This window comes from Pan paniscus, chromosome 2, assembly GCF_029289425.2.
Source record: "Pan paniscus chromosome 2, NHGRI_mPanPan1-v2.0_pri, whole genome shotgun sequence".
Lineage (NCBI taxonomy): Eukaryota > Metazoa > Chordata > Mammalia > Primates > Hominidae > Pan > Pan paniscus.
The window spans coordinates 143,960,230-143,981,874 of NC_085926.1; the positions used below are offsets into that span (position 1 = coordinate 143,960,230).

The window sequence follows — 21,645 nt, forward strand, 5'->3', positions numbered from 1 at the left end:
AACAGTGCCTGACCCATAATAGAGACCCAGAAAATATTAATAAACAAATAAACCTATATTGAATAACATTTGGCTTCTATTTTCTCACTTGGAAAACGAGTTAGATCAAATCCCTAGTCATCCTAAAATTGAAGATTTTATAATTTCATTTATAATTCAATAGTTTCGTATATCATTAAATCTACTAAGCAAAATGAAAAATCAAAGGCTTCATTCTTTCAGACAATTCCATCATGTATTCACTTTGGAAGATAAACACCAATAATAGAACAACAAAACTTTCTAAAATTATTTTATTTTTTATAATTTTCTAACACATGGTGTTAGAAAATGAATTTTGGCACCGTGATTAAGAATTTCTTTTCAAGTTTAACCTTTACATTAAAAACAGTAGCTACAATAAGGATATTTCAACCTTACTTAGAGAAGTGATAAAACATCAAGTCAACAAATATTTTTGTTGGAGAATTTTTTTATAAGCGGGATAGAGGGAAGTTAACATACACACTCAGAAGAATAAAATGGAAATTATGCCAGGAAGATAAAAAAGCAAATAACCCTCCCCCCCAAAAAAGAATAAGGAGCGAGACAAAGGGCAAAACGGAAGAAGCAAGGCTCAACAACTTTGTTTTCCTGATATAAAATTCAAGTACTTAAAAAGTTTTTTAAAAAATAATTAAATGCACTACTCATCTCAATGAAATTTTTCGTTTTCCTATTTTCTAGAACTTTCTAAAAAAGGAAACAAAGCAAAAACAACAACAAAAAAACCTGTTTGACTTAAGGACACTTGCTGATCTTGACACTTGATAATACTTTAAGAAATGGAAAGGTTTTCCTAAATCTAATACCTGCTTAATATAATCCACTTTGGAAGATTCATCTGAAAGAAACATAGGGTTTGATTTTTAATACAAATATAAAATAATCTGCCTTACAATCAAAACAAAAATGTTTTCAACTGTATACGCTCCTCGGTTGTGTTTTGTACCATTTTCTTGAGGAAAACATTGTGTAATTCTTTGTGTGTTCCCTTAGTAACTACTGTAAATAAGACCTGCATAGGTGTTCAGAAAAATACTTAGTTGCGTACAAATCCAGTTAGAATCTGATTTTCAAGGTTTTAAAACATGGTAATTTTCATTTATATCCATTTTGTCTACATTTCCTCTATATTTTGATAAATAAAAATCTTCCCATGCTTTTTTTAAATAAGAAAATATTATTAGTCTTGTTATTTGTACCTAAATATTTTATCAATTTGAAACACAAATTCATAAATTGTCATTATTCTCAGAGGCAACAAAGCATAGAAATAAATATTTAAGTTTTTTCTTTCTTTTCTTCTTCAATCTGTGTTTTAAGGCTCAGAGCAGACATTAAGAAATATCAAACAATTTTTTATAAAAAGTTTTTCAAATGTTTGGCCCAAAGTGAAGTTGTTCTGTTGATGTTATTTAAATATTCCTCTCATCTTCTCAGCCACAACTTCAAAGACGTGTTCATGCCAGTCATTCATCCAAAATAAATTTCAATTCAATGAAAAGTAAATAACTTAGGGATCTATAAATGACACTGCAATGTATCTTGTTCCATTTTTAACAGGAAGTCCTTCATGCAAATGTGTGAGTCTCCCAGGATGCATGAAGCTCCAGCCTTTTCGTGGTGACTCAATAGAGCAATTGTACCTTAGAAATTTGCAACCACCTCCCTAAAAAAGTTAAAATGAAGAAATACATCAGATTATATTTAACCAGTGGCAAAATTCAAATTATGTCATTTGAGCAAAATTTTAAAAAGAAACTAAGGCCTAAGGCAAAGTCCTTTTCATAATGATATATTTCTTTTGAAAAATCTAAAAACACAAGAGTCATAATTACCTGAAAGTCTTCTCCCACGTTATTAAGTGCAATGTTTATGGTAAATGTAGAAGCATCATGATGAGGACGAAGAGAACGCTGTCGTTCAGGGGAGTATTTTACTACAAAATTCAGTAGTGCAAATCCCTGAAAAAGCAAAGTAAGCCAGTGGATTTGCTTATTAATAAAAACATTAAAAAGAACACCTGTGTAAAAATGGGTAAGAAATAGGCTGGAGGGGTGAGAGGATAACTACCTTCGTATAATAGCCTGCAAAGACCTTCAGTGTAACTGGTGCAATGAACTCCCGGATAAAATGAAGCCATACGTTCTCCAGATCAACTTGCTTCATGTGGATATCATCAGTTGGGACATTTTCATAACCACCAGATATACGGCTATCCTAGAAACAACATTAATGACATAATAAGCTGTACTCCACGTGCAATTCCCATTTATATTATAGTATTTTTTTTCAACCACAGATCATAATAGACAATAAAAATAACAGTTGTTCCAATGTGGTATATCATCTGCTTTAACTGTAAAATTATCAAAATAACTTAGGTAACAGCTTTGTCAATGATACAATGACGAAACAAAGTAATGTAAGGTCAGTAGACTCCTTTCCTACTTCTTAAATGTATATGTGAAGTTTAGCTATAAAGTAAATAAAATTGACTTCCTAAGCCCTCACATCCTTTCTTAAAAATGAGTCTTTTTTTACAGTGACCCTTTAGGCAGTCTCAGCTGCTTGATGAGCATACACTTGGCATATCTGCTGTCTGTATTACCAAACACCAAAAACAAGCTTTCCCTGCCCTTCCTCACTTCTATTTGTAACACTCAAAAGTTTTTGAACAATTGCTTTTCATTATTTCATCACCTACTGACTTAAGTTCTTCCTTATACTTTAAGCTTCCCTCTCCCTTATCAGCTCATTACCTGGGGGACATAACCGTGCAGAGGCAGTAATATTCTAGAGTATTCTGCTAAAATGGCATGTCTGTTCTCAGAGGAAAAGAAACACATCTAACCACTGGCAGTAGTATTTCCTGCCAAGTCTTTGACACTGAATGCAAATGCAAAACTGAATTACACCTAAGGCACTCAGATCCCTCCTTCCTATCTTTACACACAAAAACAGTTTTCAGAGCCAGATAACATTTGCCTTAGAATTTTCACCACAGCTCACTGTGAAAACGCAAGGAATAAAAAGTGGCCTTGGAAAAGAGTGATATCACTCTGTAAAGACATGTGTTACCTAACAAACTCTGGCCTGAGGACATCGACCCTTAGGGAACATCCAGTGTAATTACATGCATAAATGAGAAACCCGCCCAAACTAATGAAATTACTTAAGTGTTAAAAAATTGGTTGGTGGGAGAAGTAGACTGAAATCAGAGCCTTGGCTAGCCAATTTATCTAAGTCTAGAACTCAGAGATATATGAGAAAAAGTATATAACCCCTCCGAATTCTCTGAGTATCTACTTAACCCCCACATACATTTTAGTTCTTAGTGTGAAATTACAACTTACATGATGTTTTCCCCCAGACCATTTGCCGTAATGTTCCATTTCTTCTACCAATTCATCACAGGCTTTTTCAGAAAATATGGGGAACCAAAAGACATCTGGACAGGGCTATAAAATATGCATCATCGTTAGAAGACATAATAACTTCTGTGTCTTAATAGTCTAAAATAGTTATTTTAATATGTGTAAAATAAAAAATCCTGTATGACTAGGAAACATAGTTTTCTGTCATGGTTTATTGACAGTATTTTTTTTCTCATGGTACATAAATAATGGTGCACCTCAGAATTGATGACATCTTACATTCTCAAAAATTAGGTATTAACAATAGTTTTGAACACTAAGCTAAAAGAGAATTCATGTTTCAAAGATGTCTCTGAGAAAAGACTCTTTCAGAAAGACAGCCCAGTTTCTTCCAAAGATAAGCTTTCACTGCAAGAGTTCTACATCAGAGATCTGTCAACAGTTTCTATTTTTAGTGGTTTCAGAAAGCTATGACACATAGGAGCATGCTTTTTAAAAAGGCATGCTTTTAAAATGTTAATTTCTATGTTCTACATTTTACAACTGTATGTTCCTTAATGCTATTTAATCAGTAATTGAGTCAAATAAATTTTACCTAAAAGGTAGTTTCTCCACTTTCACATCTTCTGTGAAAGTAGTATTGTATTAATAATATTTCTTCTGGAAAATAACAGCAAAATTTTCTATACTTTGTAATCATTAATACAAACCTGTTCAACTATATTTTCAGTGAAAATCTTTGAATAATCACGGTTTATATACTTTTCCTTCCAGTCCTATAAAAAGAAGTACATATTAAAACAAATATCTTTATAAATACTTCACTGAAAAGTATAAGGCGTATGCATTTTAGAAATTATTCAACTTATAAATGATTATGTATAGTGGACAAAATAGTAATTTTCAGAAATCACAGTATATAGCTTAATCTTTGCCTGGTTCTGAATATGCTTATGTCATTCTATGAAATACAAAATTTTTATTTATGAAATATTGTACCTCAGGATTTTAAAACTTAAGTAATCTTACAGTGAATAGATTTACACATTTTACAGATGCTCCTTGACTCACGATGGGGTTATGTCCCAATAAACCCGTGGGAGGTTAAAAACACACAGTACCCCGATAAATCCAACATAAAGCTGAAAATTCCTAAGTAAAGCCACCATAAGTTGGGGACCATCAGTATTTTAATATATACACAGAGTAGGTAAATAAAGGTGTGCTTAAAGGTAAAAGACAAGGAGCAAAATTCTACCAACAAATATTTGTAAAAATGAATTAGTGAACTAATTAACTAGGGTCTGTCTTATATGTCTATAGTAAATTATTCTAAATTTGATTTTTTAAATGAGTTTTTAAAATTTCTGCCTTCACTTCAGTTATTAATATTTATCAAGGAATAATCATGAGTTTACTAGCACTTGCACTTCTTTCAGTTACTAAAATTAAGGGTTAGGGCTCTATATTAAAAAATGGTTTCTCTTTATTCTAATCCATGAATTTGATTCTTTTTGACCAATCTCTGGCATAAAATCCACACACAAAGATAGCTCAACTTTTTTCAACAAAAGCTAAAGAATTATTTTATTGGGACAAGTTCTTTATTCAAATATGGATATTTACTAAAATATTATTAATACATGGAGTAATATAAATATCCAAAAAGTTCTCTTCTGAAATTTAGAATATTTCTAGAAATTATTAATTTTCTCTTTACAAAGTGCAAATACAGAGAGCCAGCAGGGAGGAAGTGAGACACAGACTCAAAATAATTCCAATCAAAAGATGTTTTAAAAGATATTTGCCTTAAATACATCTTTTGAGGCTAGATTTTAGGGGCTGAATATTTATACCATAATTTATGTCACTGGTTTTGCGTATCTGTTTATATGTAACTCAAACATTTTTTATGTGGAGGAAACAAAGGTATCTTCAAAATTTTAATAAATTTCATGTTTATATAGTATATATGGATCAGATTTCTATATTATCTCATTATTCCCTCTAATATTAATTAGCTTTCTGATTCTAAAATATGGCAAGAAATTGAATAATCATCCATAAGATTTAAGAACTTTTACCTATAGCATTTTTCCTGTGCATTCAATACTGATTTTTCTTCAAGTTAAAGTAAAAAAAAAAATCCCCTAAGATTTTATTTTAGGGCATTAGTATTCACATTTCATTTTAGATCACCTTTCAAATCATTGAGCAAACTGTGACTTTATTAATTTCTTAGAAATTCTGATAATGGGATAATCAATAAGCATTTTGCTATGGGGTATCCCTCACAAGGCATATTAATCAGGCTGATTTAACAGAGAACAAAGAAAGCCATGGAAAGAAAAGTTGTTCCTACTCAGTTCTGATATTTTCATTGCTTACTTTCCAAAGACTTGAATTCTTACACAAATATCTACAATTCAGGATATAATTCAGGATATCTGACCAAGAACCTAATGTCACCCAAGAAATCAAATAATTCTATCCCTCAAGACACCAAGAGATTCAATGGTGAAGTGAAATATGGAATTCTACCCTCACGACTAGAAAACACCTCTTTTCAGCTTTATTTCTGTGAAAGAGGAAGGTATGTGGTTAAAATGGAACAAAAGTACTTTTAAAATAACAAAATGTCAAAAGATAATATTTTCCTATTCAGAATATTCAGAGACTACTACATTTACTATCCCCATATCTCAACTATTCCTACAAAATAAAGGACAATTCTCATCAGGTGGATTGAGTCTGCAATTTAAAACTTTTACTATTGGCAAGGGGAAAATCATTACAGCAGTGTTACAGGTTTGATTGTTGAAGACAGCATTTTCCCTTGAATAAGTGTGCCACTTGCCTAACAAAAAGATGTCCCTGTAAAACACAAAAGGAGCTAATTACTGTACCACTCAAATCTGTAAAAAAAAAAAAAAAGAAGAAAACAGATTTTAAAAGGAAATTGTTTCTTCAAGTTAAGACTCTTCATATGCTGAATCAGCTTTCTCTGCAATTCTCTCTGGCTATCTTTGATGTACATTCACAAAATTGTCCAAAAATAATTTTAAAAAATGTATTTTCCTAAACAAAATTTTTGAATTTTCTTCTAAAAAATCAAACTATTATCATATGTGAACTATTTGTAAACATGTTTCTAAAATTGTGATTAAAACTGGATGGTGCTTTTGAATACACAAAACAAAAATAATAGAATATTGGAAGAGAACAAATTGATAATTCCCTTCCCCAAAGCTAATAAGTATCTTAATAAAAACAAGTTATTGGTCAAGTTTAGATCTACTCTATAGATCATGAAATACAATTAATTATGTCGTTTTAATTTTTTTCTTTTTATTTACTTTTTAAAAACAATTTTAGCTTTTGGATTCAGGGAGTATATGTGCAGGTTTGTTACAAGTGTATAATGCATGATGCTAAGGTTTAGGGTATGACTGATCCCATCACCAAGGTAGTGAGCACAGTACCCATTAGTTGGTTTTTCAACCCTTGTCCCCCTCCCTACTCCCTCACTCCTCTAGTGATCCCCAGAGTCTACTGTTCCTATATTTATGTTCACAAGTACCCAATGTTTAGCTCCCACTCATAAGTGAGAACATGCAGTATTTGGTTTTCTGTGCCATTAATTCACTTAGGGTAATGGCCTCCAGCTCTCTCCATGTTGCTGAAAATGACATAATATTGTTCTTTTTTATGGCTGTATAGTATTCTATGGTGTGTATGTAACACATTTTCTTTATCCAATCCACCATTAATGAACACCTAGTTTAAGTCCATGTCTTTGCTACTGTGAATAGTGCTGCAATGAACAGATACAGGTTCATGTGTGTTTTTGGTCAAATGACTTACTTTCTTTTGGCCATATACCCAGTAATGGAATTGCTGGGTCAAATGGTAGCTCTGTTTTAAGATCTTTGAGAAATCTTCAAACTGCTTTCCAAATTGCTAAACTAATTTACATTCCGACCAACAACGTACAATCATTCCCTTTTCTCCATAGCCTCACCCATATCTGTTGTTTTTGACTTTTTAATAATAGCCATTCTGACTGGTGTGAGACAGTATCTCATTGTGGTTTTGATGTGCATTTCACCTTATGTCATTTTAAAAAGCCTCTAACCACATTTCATATTATTAACCAACTGATTTATAACCACTTACAGTTATAGAAAAATAATAAAGTTAAGTATGAAATACATACCACAGGATTTTCAAAAATCTGCCAGAGGTCATTGTTATAATGGGAAGTATTGTAATTAGCAGTGGATAATAGCCTTCCAAATTCATGTCTATTAGAAATGTACATAAATACACCCTATATGCCAGAAAATAACAGTATTAATCTTAGAGGTAGGTACAAAAGTAAATTTAATCATAGGAAAAATATATAGAAGATATTAATTTCTATCTTTATATTTCATTTATGAACATGCATTTTTAGTATACATATAAAATGTGCATAGTTTAAAATAAAAAACTCAAATTTTGATTATGAATTCAGACACCACACAAAACTAGTAGATAGCACTGACACTCAACTGAAAAAAAGAAGAATGGACTGTTTTTGTCCCTTTCTCATTGATCCTAGATGTAGACATCAGGGAAAAAATTCCTGTTTGAAAGCAGAAATATTTTTGAGACACAGTGCAATGAATTATACCTCTTTTGGCTTCTTTATCTTTCAAAGAAAGCATCACATTTTTAATCAAGAATTCACTGCCAGTTATATTTCACCAGTCTGTTTCATTCCCTTCTTTTTCTAATGTTTAAAGACTAACACGCAAATGAGTCATACATTATAAAGGCAGATAAAGAAAACCAGTCTCATATTCTTGCCCCAAACCAGACAAATGTGGCAAACACCACTAGGTAATGTGTTTCTTTTTGGACCTGTTTTAATAGTAAAAGAGTTAGTGATTAATAACTCAATAAGGTGCACCTAAACCTTACTGTAATCAAATTCTATTTTATACCTACTTCTATCCTCTTCTCTCCCTTTAAAAAGAAATAAAAACCTAAAAAAAGAATGAAAGGGACTTAGGTTTAACTTTCTCACCTGTCAGCCATAAAATATAAATCAGCTCAAAGAACCAAGAGTTGACTATCACACAAGACCCATGCCCAAGTCACACAAAACACGCAAACACATACACAGATGACTGATGAAAATCAACATTTTACCAAGCTAAATGCAAATAAGGCCCTTAAAGAAACTTTACTACTAGGCAATATACTATATCAAATATTAAATAAACAAAAATAAATAAAATAAGTAAAAATAACACCTTTGGGGGGCTGAGCATTTGGAATGTTTCCGGAGTAGGGGAGTCTTTTTCCCTTTGTAAAGTCTAAAATGAAGAGAAGCATTGGGTAAGTTGACCTGTACACCCGCTCTCTCAGGTATTCTTTGGTAAATAAAAATAATAGCAGCTGTTGATCAAAAGCTAACATTCTGAAATGTCCTTCATAGACAACATGCAGAACAAGCAAAGCTTATAGCGCACACAAAGAAACATCTCCAGCTCTTTCAGCCCTTCTTTTCTTTTCTTTTTGGGAGGTGTGGTGGGGTCAAACATAAGTCTAAGCTCATTCCTTAGCAGAACTTTCATTAGACACATAAGACAATGGAAAAAATGAGTAAGAGAGGCCATTCCATGATGCGCTGTTGAGTCAAATTAGCCAAACATGAGCACAAAATACAATCACAAGTACTGAGGATATTCAATAATAATGCACACAGGTTTGTAGAGAAAACAAACATATTCAAACAATACATGCTTTGTTAAACTAAGAAAAAAATACTTGCCAACTTTTCTGACTTTTCATCAAATCACAATTGCTTATATAAATTTGGAAATCGGAAATAAAATAGCCCCATCATTTCTAAAACCAAAAATCATATCAATATATTCTAAGCCATATTTATGCATTTTGAAAAATTATTTTCTAGTCATTTTAAGTTTTATAATAAAAGTACATTTGTAGTGCAGCAAGGTATCATTAGTATTTTATTTAGAGTAAATACACTATATATCTCAACACTTCTACTAGTTTGGTGGTAATAATCCTGCTTTCTAAGAATGTGAAGTTAATAATAATTTTAAAATTTTACCTAGTTAGAGAAAATGTGGACATTAATTTTAGAACAAAAATATTCTTAAATCTGGAAATATTGTTTCATCAAAGCTTATCTAATTAATTTTAATTAGGTCAAGTTTTCACTATAGAATTTCAAATTAAAGATGTATTCTTAAAAGAGCAAAGCTGATTTGTAACAAATACATCTTTATTACTGAAATCCAACTCGGTTGCCTATGAATTAGCCCGAGCACAAAAACTAACATTTTTCATACCATTTCTATAAGTAAATGTTAAATTATCTCCAAAATTACTCCCAAATTTTTTAACACAGAACCAAAAAAATTGGCTAGTACTTACAAATTAGCAAGACAAAGGGCATCAAAACACAGTGACACACCAACTGGTAAAGCAAGCCATCTTATAAGAACATTCAAGCAAGCCATCACTGCATATCTTACCATTTCTCTAGCATTTCGGCAAAGAGCCATATCAGGATCCAGTTTATCACGAACAAAATAGTTCCTTTCATTCATCTCTGATCGGAGTGTCTTTCCTTTAATTAAGTACACATTAGCCATATATGGGACATTCCATACTCCTCTGAAAGTAAAGAGAAGACATTCTTATATACCACAAATACAAACAATTTTAAGTTTCATTTTTTACCTTTTTAAAATAAATGCTTTGTGTTTAGATTTTGTATACATAAATTATTGAATCAACATACAAATATATTCAATGATATATATATAAGATTACATTGTATACACTATATTTAATGAGATTTAGGAGATAAATCACTGCCCCTTTGGATACATTTCAATTTTGGGTTGGTATCTGTTTGGCATTTGTATTATAGCTATCATATCTCAATCAGTTGTTACAATTAGACTATTATAATCTATTGTATAGATGGTGTTTCTATTTAAAATTAAAGAATTTGATAGCATGAATCATAACATACAACCAGTGGTGCACTAGACCCAGCTCATACTGGCTCCCCAAAGTTAACTTTTTCTGCCAAGTCCATGTTCAGTAATTTCACATTGGAAACTTGAAATCAGCCATGGTAGAAGTATTTACACCAAACAAATGGGCAAGCACTTTAAATCAGGGAATCCTCCACCTCCAAAAGCCAGTTGTTACACATTTACCAAAATACCACTGAATATAGCCTAAAATTCTCCAAAATTATATTCTCTTACCATTCATTAAGCCATCTTAAATATTTTATAGAAAAAGGAAAACATGAAGAAATACAGCTGGGAGCACATGAACGTTGCATCCTTTCCCACATCTATATTCTCACTCTGAACATGACTGATTTCATAAAAACTGCAAAACAAGTTTTGCCCCTAAGACTGTGCGCCTTTCTTTTAGAGAACATCAAGGCAAGATCTTGACCAAGAAATGCAGTTAGATATTAACGGAAATATGATATTATGTCTTACTAGACTAGCCTCAAAGAAAAATGCCTTAAGGAGTACAGCAGTCCCCGCCTTATGTGAGGGTGATACATTCCATGATCCCAGTGGATGCTTGAAAGCAGATAGTAACAAACGCTACACATACACTACGTTTTTTCCTACACATATATACTTATAATAAAGTTTAATTTATACATAAAGTACAGTAAGACTAACAACAATAATAGAACAACTATAACAATATGCTGTAATAAAAGTTACATGAATGTTTACACTTTCTCTATCTCAACATATCTTCGTATTTTCAATCCACAGTAGACTTGAAACCATGGAAAGCAAAACCATAGATAAAGGGGAATTACTGTATACAACGTGTCAGCTAAATTCAGAAATTAATCTCTGGGGAATTATTCAGTGTTTCAACTTATACACACACACACACACACACACACACACACACACAGTTGCTCCTTCGTGTAGCTTTTGGACATGAAGTGTATTCCAGATCAAAAGCTTCTGCCATATTTTTTTCCTTATACTTTAGACAAGAATGACAGGAGGTTGGACAGAAAATCACCAATGCCTAAAGCAACTTGAAACGAATTTTCCATTCTACTTTCACAAACTCTCATTTGTGATGTGCCCAAAGATAAAATCAGGTATATTGTCTATACAACTCACCCAGAGTCAATACAACTGCATAGAAACAACAGAATACGATCTTTAATAGTCTTTTCTCCTCCACTGTGCATTTTAATTGCAGCTAACAAAAACCTTTATTGTATTTACATCATTCAGATTGAAGCTTTCCACACCAATTACTATTTCCACAAGCAACACATCTTTTTACCACTCAACTGTTTGAACAGAAACGTGTGCCTTTTTTTTTTCTAAATGTAAGGGCACATCCTTTTAGTCCTGAGAGTGTACTGCCCCTTTTTAATCAGGCTGACATGTTTGAGAACTAAGGCAAAGCATGTAATGTCTTAGTCACTCTGGTCCATCATATGCATGAAAAAAAGAATGACATTCTTCTCCAATATTACCTTAGCAAAACTATTTCAATTGTGATTATTTTTAGTAATCAACCATTGTCTCTGAAATAAATATAAATCATGCACACACTTTTCAGCAAGTATATTCTTTTCAATCTCTAGAAGTGAAAATCTAATATTGGTAAAAAAAACTTGTATTTAAAGCAGAATAATAGCTATTTCACACAAAAAAACTCATGCAATCAGGAATACTGGAATGTTCTGGCTGTTAGTGTTACTGTTGGCTTAATTATAAATTTTAAAACCTATCAAAACAACCCTTAATTATAACCATTAAAAAGTTAGTAAACTAAATCCCCTTTCCAAACTTTTAAATAAAGAGTATTACTCTTCTATCAACTATAATGTGAGTATGGTAAACATATATTATCTCTTAGTATTCCCCACAGCAATGAGCTTGTTCCTTTGAAGATTTGGGACTTTAAAAACATTTTTTTTAAATATTAGTTTTATACTGGTATTTCAGGATTCCAAGTGGTCTTGGGTTCTCAAATTCCCATTAACTATAAAGAAAAGAGATGAATGCAAAAAAAATTTCAAGTAATACTAACAAGACTACATCTTTAGATTATGGTATTTCACATTAAAATATTAAACCAAGTAACTTACACTCTATTCCCTTGAACAATATCCACATAATCTTCAGATCGTGCATAGTATCCATCAGGACTCAATGCTCCCCAGAAATTGGACCACAGCTTTCCATGACGAGTTACAAGAGGAGCAATGATCTTTCTAAAGACAGAGAGAGTGTGTGTGTGAGAGAGAAACCTATATAATTATTTATTTTTAAATTACTACAGAATTATGTATTTTGGGCTTAGCATGACATATAACACAAGAAAGCTCATTCAACAAACCTGTAGTTAATAAAAATAAAATAAGGATCTTCTTCCCCAACATCTTTTCTTAAGTAAGTATATTGCTAATTTTCAATCATATTTCTTAAAAAGAGTAACAAAGAAGGAAAAAGTAATTGAAAATGCTAATGAATACATAAAAATGACTTTTAAAAATGCCTTGCTTACATCCAACAGAGGGAAATTACTTTAGTTATTTAATTATATTTAAGTTTAACTAAAGTATTTCGGAACCTATATTAAATGAAACCAAATATTTTCATTGTCACTGGGTGAACAACAGCCCCTGGTGCATTTAAGATATTCAATGAATATTTGTTGAATTTGTAAAAAATGAATGAAGATGAACTGAGATGTTTGTAAACAGGCAAAGTTTTCCTGTAATTAAGTCTCAAATTACTTAAGTATGTTTCCAGTTTTCCATGACTTTAAAAAATGACTTGTGATTACAGTAAGCTAGTCCTGGCAACACTGAACTTTCCTTTAACTATTTTAGAAAGCAAATTTATGGAACAACTATTCTTTATATGAAAAAAGAAAACCTATTTCACCTCTATCTTGTGAAGATCAGCCGGGCCCTTTCTATTACATGCACAAAAGTGAAATAAACACACATCTGGCCCGGCGCAGTGGCTCATGCCTGTAATCCCAGCACTTTGGGAAGCCGAGGCGGGCGGATCACAAGGTCAGGAGTTTGAGACCAGCCTGACCAACATGGTGAAATCCCATCTCTACTAATAATACCAAAAAAAGTTAGCCAGGCATGGTGGCACGCACCTATAATCCCAGCTAATCAAGAGGCTGACACAGGAGAATCGCTTGAACCTGGGAGGCGGAGGTTGCAGTGAGCCAAGACCATGCCACTGCACTCCAGCCTGGGCGACAGAGCAAGACTCCATCTCAAAAAAATAAATAAATAAAAATAAATACACATCATGCAAAATAACAAATTTTGGTTTATTCTTCCGAATTCCTACTAAACTATTAATCAGAAACACGTTTTGTTTTGTTTTGAATACCTACAATATTGGAAATAATAACATGAATTAGAATCTACATACATTAATTTGGGAAATAATTCAATATGAATATCAAACATTTAATTTAAAAAGAACTTGTAATTTATAATCCCAGCTGCCTCCTGAAAAGGTTTAAACCAACAAATTTGGGAAACCAAAATTCATCTGCTGTATACCTCAATGTTTTTGTGAATAAAAATGTAAGGATGGCAGCTGAGGAATGATTCATATTATTATACAATTTAAGGAGTAAAATTTAGAGCAAGGGAGCAAATAGAGATAGGGAGAGAAGAGGAAAAAAGAGAGCTGATGAGAAGCTAGAAAGCCACATGCCCAAGATGTGTCAAATCTCTTTCTCTACCCTTCAGTCCAATCTACTAAATCTTGCAACATTCCTGGCATATGTCAATAGACTATAGAAACCACATGTCTAGATACAGAAGCAAGAACCATAGGTATTACATAAACCTAAACCTTTGATTAACTAACAGAATTCCATGGAGACACAGCCTGAGTTTTACTCTTTAAGGGGCAAGGGCCCCAGATGGCAGGTAAGTTTTTTTTCTTTCTTTTTTTTTTTTTTTTTTGAGACGGAGTCTCGCTGTGTCGCCCAGGCTAGAGTGCAGTGGCGCAATCTTGGCTCACTGCCAGCTCCGCCTCCTGGGTTCACACCATTCTCCTGCCTCAGCTTCCCGAGTAGCTGGGACTACAGGTGCCCGCTACCACGCCCGGCTAATTTTTTGTATTTTTAGTAGAGATGGCGTTTCACTGTGTTAGCCAGGATGATCTCGATCTCCTGACCTCGTGATCCACCCACCCTGGCCTCCTAAAGTGCTGGGATTACAGGCGTGAGCCACCGCACCCGGCCGGGAATTTTTTTTCTTTTAGAAGATTTAAAATGTTTAATATTAAGAGGGATATATGTCAAATACATAGTGTAAATTCATTAAATAGTTCACTAAGAGAATAATTAATAAATATATAAATTATAGTCATAAAATGAAAATATCTAATTATTAAAAAGCATATGGGCATTACACACTATAGCATTTCAATCAAATTAAGAGAAAACAATGCAAATTCAAGAAAATAGTACTGAATTAAACTAGGTTTTAAGAGTTACAAATCATACACTATTTCATATCTCTAGGGTGTCACAACTGCTTTTCCTTGCCAAATGATCAAAACCTCATTCATATGCTTTGGAAAATTACCTACAATGTATATAGATAGTTAACTTAGATATTGAGTATCTATAACACAGCTATACAGTTGGGATGTATATACAGGTTGCTACAGAGAGGTCTTAGATTTTTGAAGTAAGAACTAAATTCTCAAATTTACAAATTCTAGTGATATATAGATAGATAGATAGATATTATATATAGGGTGGGTTAATAAAGCATACTACATTTCCCATGTATCTTACTTAACAAAATAAAAACAATCATTCTAACATTTCACCCGCTAAACATTCTATTTATTATGAGAAATAATTGTGTTAATACATGTACTTACAACAATACCTGGCACTTAATAAGCACTTGTTAAAGGTGAGGTCTTAGCAGGAGTAGTAAAAATGGTATTATTAGTATTAGCAGTAGTATTGACAAACAAACTTAATATCATTGTAAGCTGATATACATGGTGTATTTTTCCCATTTCAATTGAGTTAAATGAGCAAACAGACACTGTGAAGTGATAACTAGTTCAACAGTAAATAAAGCTACACATATGACTGTGGGATGATTTGTACCTCTGAAATTTCCTTCTGATACTAAGGACTACAACTCTGTATGCAATAACTATCTTGGTCAGAAGTTTTGTGAAATTCTACTTTAAAAATATCTATAGAGAATAAAACAACTCTAAATTTTAGTATCAGATATATCATAATTTCACCTAGCTTTAAACAGAAAAATGGGCCAAGTAACTGTATTTGTGATTATAACTAATATTAAATAATTCCAGATGTATTCAGGTTGTTTTCTATGACTCCTTTAAATGAAAAATAATTAACTTGAATTGAAAGTTTATTAGCTGTAGAACATAACTAAGTTCCCTCAATTTACTAAATACACAATTACTACAGTATGTTCACATCAATATGAAAAATAATCATTTTAACAATAAATTGATATCGAATTTTAGAAAGTACCTGTTTTGTTCAATCAAAATTTTTAAAGTCCTTGGATTTGTCAAAACAACATCTGCATCCACACTAAAGTAATAATCACACTTTTCATCCTGACGGCAAAAGTCCCTAACAGTGAAAAAGAAAATGAAATGGGCATGACATAAAATAAATATCTGCTGACTGAAAAATGTTAATATATATATTCTTATATGTAAAATATGGTTCTCTAACATACTTTTCTGATCAAAATAGTGAAACAATATCTGAAATGATATATATATTGTCTTAAATTTCAAAATGGTCAATTTAACACGGATATTCACAGGGAGCTCACCTCTAAAATTTTAAGCCAGTTAAAATATATTTTCAAGCCAGTAAATATTTTAAGGCATAAAACATCCACAAATCAAAATGTTTCTGCATACATACATACATACATACATACACATGCACACAAATGCAACTTACATATCCCACAACTCAGTTTTAAATGAATGTTGGAGATGTAAGTATATGACTTTTCAGGTATTAATATTTTACAAGCTTGATTTGCATCAAATTTTCTAAGATAGTTATTCCCCTGCCTTCTTACCAGGGGCAGTGACTATGTTTGCTTTCCCTGGTACAGTTTGTAACATTATCATCAGCAATATCAAGGAATGAACAACTGGAGATACCAGATGACATTTGGGTTATCAACTTCCCTCTGGGCTCCCCTCCCTCACTGTCGGTCCCAGTCAGCACTTTTTGCTGTTGTCAGTGTGTGTCTCCACACCATATTTGTTCGAAGCAACTATCAAACAAAATACCAGACAGAAGCACTAGGTACAATCATGAAAAATATTAAAGAAAATATGTTCTGAATGTGGACCCAGAGGATTCTCCAATGAATAAATTATGGAATCATTAGTAATAACATCAGTTTGGTTTTTCAGAGGCCTCTTTTCTGTCTATCCCTAGACCCCTAATCTAGTCAGAATCCATCCCTCTGGGACCTCAGCTTCTGCAGCACAGGCATGAGGGTTCGTAGTAGATAAGATTATTTCCTGATGAGAATGGATCATGTCTTCACCTTTTTATCACCTACTCTTAACACAGTTCCTGGCATATTCAATTAATAGTCATTGAATACACGATTTTTTTTTACTATTACTAGAGTTTTATTAGTAGAATGAAGCATTAACAGGGCTAAACAAAAGGCCTACAATACCCATTTCTTGGGATTACAGTATTATCTAGCTCAGTGACTAATTGGAGAGTAAGAGCACCTGTTTCCCCCACAGTCTAAAAACACACTTTTACCACACACAACCTTCAGAGTGTACATTTAAATTTAAGTCACTGCTATGAAAGTCATACTATTCATTTATCTGCATTTAGAAAAAATTGATCTTACCTTGATTCATCATTTGATTAAATATGTTGACTCGTAGCCATTAAAAGAAAAACATAAGTAACTTCTACAGCCCTTTATGTATAAATACGTACAAACATAGACACAGTCTAAGTTGGCTACTGCATACGCAAACAAATAGTTTGAGACACCCAAATTTGGCATAACAATTTTAATTTAAAAGTTTATTTTTTCTTAAAGTTTCCTTAGTAAAATAATTTAATTTAATTTTAATTTATTAAAACATACATTCCCATGTTTCTGGCTTCCGCTTGACTTAGATTTTCTTCTGGTCCTACTATTTTTATAGTTTTGATTTCATGCTTAGCTTTATCAAAAAATATCTTGATGTCCTTTTCATGATAAACTTCCTGTAACATATTTTAAAAATCAAAAATTAGAGAATAAGACAATCAGATGACTGAAGTATTCATATTAGAGAGTGCTTCACATTCAAGGTCATGAATTCTACAATTCAGATATTCAATTACATATAAAATAATAACCATATTAAACACGGTATATTTAAATATCACTTAAATGTCACATGAATAATCTTAAATACATATATATCAATATTCTTAAAGAGAAGGTGCTTCAAAATTCTGTCAATATCTACTGCTAGACAAGTCTTTGTATAAATACTTAAATCTTTAATAGGTGTTTGCATAAATACTTAAATCCTTAGTAATATAAAATGTTTCCAACTGGAGAAGAAAAACATGGCCTGTAGCCTAGAAATCTTAGATATATGTTGTGAAATATCTAGAAAAAATGTCTACTAAGCATAATAGCCATCAATCTGAGTTATAAACTTAAATAATCACATTTTACAAAATACCCTTTGAAACCAGAGAGTAAAATAAATGGTCATATATAATAAAAATTTTATTTAACAAAAAAAGGAAAAATTTAACAAAATTCTATGGACAGATTAATGGGAAAACCATCAACATAAAAGTTACCAATTTTAGTGTGATTCGACTGTGCTAAAATTCAGATAAGATTATCTGTCTCCATCATTAGAGCATTTCAGAGATTTTTATTTGTCAAGTCTCGAAGTTTTCTGAAAAGCTGTTGCTTTTTGCAGATTTTTAAAATAACTTATCACATAAAAGCAACATAGAGTTAATACTAAATAACCAAAGATAAGACAAAAACTTCTGCCATCAAGGATTTTAAGGCCCCATGAAAGCAGGGAAAATATAAATAAAAGACAATACATAAAAATGAAATACTTTAGTGAAAGTATATATATTACAACATATTTTACAAAGCAAATGCTCAATTTTTCACCATTTTAAATCCATTTAAGCTAGTTTTCTGCAGTTAAAATATTCTCTGGACAATGTGAATGGTTAGCTGACATTTACATTAGGAAAAAGGAACAATGGTAAACAAACAGTATTAGGACAGAAGAGAGAAAATCGCACACTTCACAGCTATTGAGTTTTTCTAGACAATGTTAAATACCAGTGGTTTTAGTAGACAAGAAATAACTGTAAAAATACTGAGAAAAAATATTTTCAAGTTTGGATAATATGTAGGAGGTATGTAGGGGGCTCTGAATATTTTTGAAGAAAATGACAGTATCAAAATCCTTTGGGGAATGGCATGCCCTTGTGTGATTAATCAAAACAGTACTCTATCTGGAAACTGTTTCAAGTTCTTATATGTTACTGTCTTAAATCACAAACAATTTAATGACCAATTCTATAGAAGAAAGTACCAGAACTAACCCAAAGGCAAAGGGATTTAAGGCCCTTTGAATCTCCTTGATTATATATTAATTTAAGCTATATGATGATGGCTAATATTCAGCCATTTTTGATCTACAGAAACTGGCAGTTTCATGTGGCTCATATCAGTATTGTGGTGCTAGTCTCTAGAATCTAAAATCCTTAGGTCCTAAAAAGGCAGGGCTGTAATTACTCCAAAAATCCTCCACTGAACTTAACCCAATGAATTTTGTTAGACATAAATAACAAATAATTCCAAAAAAGACCAAAAATAGTTTTGACATAAAATATTCATTTCTCAAATACTTACTTTGTTATGAATAAAAAGTTTAAGTGCTTCTTTTGGGTAATCCAGTGTCAACAATATGTCCAGAAACCGAGGTAGAAAAGGGGTTGGTTGCTCAATAAAAACACCTATTGATACGTTTGGATGGACCTTTGTTTTACACCAAACATAAAAATAAAATTATCATTAGTATGGTTTTGTTTTAAATTTTATTCAAATGTTAATCAGCATGACATAAAAAATACTAGAATATCAATTCAACATAATCTGCTAAATTTGAATTGCTCCATGGCAGTTCTCTAACACTTGAAACTAATTTTTGTGGCCCCCCCATCAAAGTGATTTTACTGAATCCCATCTTGGTTATGAGTTAGGTTTAAAGATGAAATTATCCTATTTATTACATGAATGTAATTCATGGTACTGCCTACACTACTAGTCAGTGCTTCCTTTAAAATAGCCCTTGCAGAAACTTCTTCACATCTGAAAGCTATTTTGAAAGTTTCGTCTAAGAAACCAAATACTAATTGTGTTTCTCTTTTTGTTTCCTCGGCTTAAAGTTCAGGGCTTAATTTTGAGCACATAAAAAGCAATCATGGGAGACCTGAGACTTTATCCTTTTATTTCCTTTCATTATTATATTATGTATAAGGAGAGCTATTTTCTTTCATTAATGTTAATATATCTTATCTTAATGTATATATTTTAATATATTTTCTTAAGTTCTCTTTAGATATGTTTTGGTGTGGAGTTTATCCTTCATTAATTGCACAAACAATTCTGAAATAGCCATTATACATTCCAATCCACAAGATGGGTAATATTTGGCAAAAGGAATGAAAGTTCCTGGCTTGAAAGACTTGCAAGTAGATGGGGAAGACAGGAACATAAGTAAACACCCATGTAACAGTGTCATGACCAGAAATTTATGGAAGACTTGTTTATAATGTCTTACTAAAGCCATGTCTTAAAGTCTGAACAAAAGAATTACAAATATTTCTAAATACCTTATACATTAAGTGCTGAATTAGCAACCTTCTTCCATTTTTTCATACACGGTACCTCACACATTCCTCCATTATCTGTATAATAACATATGCTCACATAAAAGTACACCTTGTACACTATCATATTTCTTCATCTATTCATTCACTTGCCCAAATATTTATTATTAAATGAATAAACAAATACAAAGAACACAAAATATCTACTCTCCAGTAGTTCTCGATTTAATAGGAAAAATAATTTTAAAAGTAGGTCACACCTCTCCTTTATCAAATGAGATGATGCATTTCATTTAATTTTCATAAAAGCCTTAGAGGTTATTTTCCCAAATATGCACATGAGGAAAATGAGATTTAGAGAAATTTAAGTAACCCAGAACACATATATTTGAGGGTAAAGTGCTGGGTTTCAATCCACTACATCACCATTATTAACCTAAGTTCATGTTTATATAACAACAACATTATAACAGTTAACATTTATTGAATACTGACCACTTTGTATATGTATATTAAATTTATACAAATAGAATATCATTTATATATTTGTTATATATATTCATATATATATGTGGGTAAAATTTCATTTAACATTCCTACCAACACTCTGAGATAATCACTATGACTTTACATATAAAGAAACTTGCCTATGGCCCACATCTAACATTATGATAGGCTTGGGATTTAACTACCTACACAATTTTAATTTTTATATCCCTATTGAAAAACAGCTGTATATAGCACGTAATTTTATTGTGCATAATGGAATGAATAGTTTTCCTTTCTATCACATTTTAACAAGCTGTAAGACAAAACAGCTTAAGTATTAAATTACATACTCCTACATGCAAAAAGAAAAAATGTTAATATAAATATTTTTCTATCTTTGCACCAGAAAGTTTATACAAAAGGAAACGAAACAGATAAAAAGTATTAACTCGCCCTCCAGAAGACAACACTACTTTCGGCAAAAAAAGATCAGGATAAATTTTTAAACATCTTCATGATGCAGCTTCATTCAGAAATATTCTGGCATTCTTTGCAGATAGGAAACAGTTTGCTATCTGAGAGACTGGCCAAAAACCTTACTTTCAAGTAAAATAGGGCTCTATTCATAAGCTCCTACATGTACACAAGTTACTCTTTATACTCCTTTCAGACAATGATAAGAATAGAAACTATTTAATTCAGGAGCTTGAACATATTACAG

The 21,645-nt window shown here is 31.8% G+C and overlaps 1 protein-coding gene across 4 annotated transcripts in view; it reads right to left on the reverse strand.

The window, feature by feature from the left end:
• Positions 1-279: 279 nt before the first annotated feature.
• PLOD2 (procollagen-lysine,2-oxoglutarate 5-dioxygenase 2) overlaps positions 280-21,645 on the reverse strand; it is a 90,168-nt gene continuing 68,802 nt past the window's right edge. For 3 of the 4 annotated variants that reach the window (XM_003826506.6, XM_063602967.1, XM_034957563.3), the window contains 12 exons: positions 19,456-19,581; positions 17,656-17,777; positions 16,035-16,139; positions 12,607-12,732; positions 9,974-10,115; positions 8,720-8,782; positions 7,636-7,749; positions 4,130-4,195; positions 3,399-3,503; positions 2,116-2,262; positions 1,881-2,006; positions 280-1,711 (listed from right to left, as the gene is read on the reverse strand). In XM_003826506.6, the coding sequence (XP_003826554.1) occupies positions 1,556-1,711; positions 1,881-2,006; positions 2,116-2,262; positions 3,399-3,503; positions 4,130-4,195; positions 7,636-7,749; positions 8,720-8,782; positions 9,974-10,115; positions 12,607-12,732; positions 16,035-16,139; positions 17,656-17,777; positions 19,456-19,581 (1,398 nt within the window). In that variant the 3' untranslated portion in view covers positions 280-1,555. The remainder of the gene's footprint in view (positions 1,712-1,880; positions 2,007-2,115; positions 2,263-3,398; positions 3,504-4,129; positions 4,196-7,635; positions 7,750-8,719; positions 8,783-9,973; positions 10,116-12,606; positions 12,733-16,034; positions 16,140-17,655; positions 17,778-19,455; positions 19,582-21,645) is intronic. The other variant, XM_003826505.6, reaches the window with a different exon arrangement.